A 2,500-nucleotide genomic window follows, 5' to 3' on the forward strand; every position below is an offset into this window, starting at 1 on the left:
TATATATGCATGTATGCATATATGTATATATATGTATATATACATATATACATATATATATATACAAAGTTTCTTTAGATATATTAAACATTGTGGAGAACATAGTTGGCTTCATTTGATATTTTTTTCCCTTCATTTTATCTTGTTTTTGACTCAGGGACCGGTTTGAAGAGCTTATGGAGTTTGTGCCTCATCTCCACAATTTCCTAAAATTGCAACGCAAAAATCACCATATTTATGTTATAAATCAGGCAAGTATTCTCATAATTGATACCATTTTTTATTTTTTCGATTTTTTTGGAAAATCAGATAATTGAATTGTCTCTTAAAAAGTGTTCTATTAAGGAATAAACGCAAACATTATTGTAGAACCTTTTCCCTTCTCTTTCTCTCCCTTGCTCTCTTAGGTGGACAATCTTCGCTTTAACAGAGCTTCACTGCTGAACATAGGCTTCAAAGAGTCCATGGACGCCTGTGACTACATTGCCATGCATGACGTGGACTTGCTGCCCATGAACTCTGCTCTGATCTACGAGTACCCGGAGGAAGGTCCCTATCATGTTGCGGCTCCCCACCTGCACCCCAGATACCACTACCCAACCTTCATTGGGGGGATCTTGCTCGTTAACAGGTTAGTATCAGTAATAGAGGGAAGAAAAGGAGGAGAAGGAAGAGACAGAGAAGGAGAAGGACAAGGGGGAGAAGGAGAAGGACAAGGGGGAGAAGGACAAGGGAGAGAAGGAGAAGGAGGAGAAAAAGAAGGAGAAGAAGATGGAGAAGGAGAAGAAGATGGAGAAGGAGAAGAAGATGGAGAAGGAGAAGAAGATGGAGAAGGAGAAGAAGATGGAGAAGGAGAAGAAGATGGAGAAGGAGAAGAAGATGGAGAAGGAGGAGAAGATGGAGAAGGAGAAGAAGATGGAGAAGGAGAAGAAGATGGAGAAGGAGAAGGAGAAGGAGATAGAGATGGAGAAGGAGAAGGAGAAGGAGAAGGAGATGGAGAAGGAGATGGAGAAGGAGAAGGAGATGGAGATGGAGAAGGAGAAGGAGAAGGAGAAGGAGAAGGAGAAGGAGATGGAGATGGAGAAGAAGGAGATGAAGAAGGAGAAGGAGAAGGAGAAGGAGAAGGAGAAGGAGAAGCAGGAGGAGAAAGAGGAGGAGAAAGAGGAGAAAGAGGAGAAAGAGGAGAAGGAGGAGAAGGAGAAGGATAAGAAGGATAAGGAGGAGAATGAAGAGACAGAGAAAGAGAAGGACAAGGGGGAGAAGAAGAAGTAAAGTTTAGTAAAGTTTTTTAGTAAAGTTTAGTTTTGATTCCATTTATTACAATGGATATTATTGGTGTGACATACTGTCTGTTTGATTTTGCTTCTAAGCTATCCCCTGTGTGCAAGGAATGGCTGGGGTTTCCATCCACTGGTGGCGAGGGATTCGAATGCAGGTCAGCAAGATTGCTAGACGAGAACGCTACCGCTGCACCGCACAGCACACAGAAGGAGAAGAAGATGGAGAAGGAGAAGGAGGAGGAGAAAGAGGAGGAGAAGGAGAAAGAGCAGGAGGAGGAGAAGGAAAAGAAAGAGGAGCAGAAGGAGAAGAAGATGGAGAAGATGATGGAGAAGGAAAAGGAGGAGCAGGTGAAGGTGAATGAAAATGAGAATGAGAAGGAGAAAGAGGAGGAGGAGGAGAAAGAGGAGGAGGAAGAGAAAGAGGAGGAGGAAGAGAAAGAGGAGGAGGAAGAGAAAGAGGAGGAGGAAGAGAAAGAGGAGGAGGAGGAGGAGGAGGAGAAAGAGGAGAAGGAGAAGGAGAAAGAGGAGAATTAGAAGAAGAAATAGGAGAATGAGAGGGAAATGGAGTCAGAAGCAGACAGGGACAAAGCTGGAGAGAAGAAGAAGAGATAAAGAGTGGTGAAAGAGAGATGAAAGGGAAGGTGAAGAGAGAGTAAAGTATAGAAAATGAGCAGAAAAGAGGGAGAGGGAAGAGAAGAGAGAGAAGAAACAGGAGAGGATGAGAGGGAGATGTGAAGGGTAAGGGAGAGGGAAAGGAAGATGGAAAGGGGAGAGGGAATTTTCATGTTTTTCCAATACCTTGCTGGGCGATCTAGGACACACATACCCTCACGAAACACCCTCTCCCTTAGGGAACATTTCCGACTGGTGGACGGCCTGAGCAACAAGTACTGGGGTTGGGGGCTGGAAGATGACGAGTTCTACGCCAGGCTGAAGGAGGCCAAGCTCACCGTCCGTCGTCCAGGGAATCTCACCACAGGGACCAAAGACACATTCAGGTAAGTGTTTTTTGGGCTTGTTGCATCTGTGAGCCAGTGAGATGGTATGATGCGGCATCTTTCATTATTGGCTGCAGCTTGTGCTCATTTGCATTTGTGGAGAAGACCCAAAAGATTCTTTGGGTTGTCTGTATGTAAGAATAGGTACATGCACCATATCCAGTAAGCTAAGGATTCACTGCCATTCAAGGATCACACAAATGTAGTGAAAGCTCAGGTCTA

At 44.4% G+C, this 2,500-nt stretch overlaps 1 protein-coding gene across 3 annotated transcripts in view; it reads left to right on the plus strand.

The window, feature by feature from the left end:
- Positions 1 to 2,500, plus strand: part of LOC125039725 (beta-1,4-galactosyltransferase 7-like) — a 35,345-nt gene that overhangs the window by 29,132 nt on the left and 3,713 nt on the right. For all 3 annotated transcript variants that reach the window (XM_047633966.1, XM_047633958.1, XM_047633974.1), the window contains 3 exons: positions 158 to 251; positions 408 to 631; positions 2,132 to 2,278. In XM_047633966.1, coding sequence (XP_047489922.1) covers positions 158 to 251; positions 408 to 631; positions 2,132 to 2,278 — 465 coding nt within the window. The remainder of the gene's footprint in view (positions 1 to 157; positions 252 to 407; positions 632 to 2,131; positions 2,279 to 2,500) is intronic.

Source organism: Penaeus chinensis, chromosome 3 (genome assembly GCF_019202785.1).
Source record: "Penaeus chinensis breed Huanghai No. 1 chromosome 3, ASM1920278v2, whole genome shotgun sequence".
Lineage (NCBI taxonomy): Eukaryota > Metazoa > Arthropoda > Malacostraca > Decapoda > Penaeidae > Penaeus > Penaeus chinensis.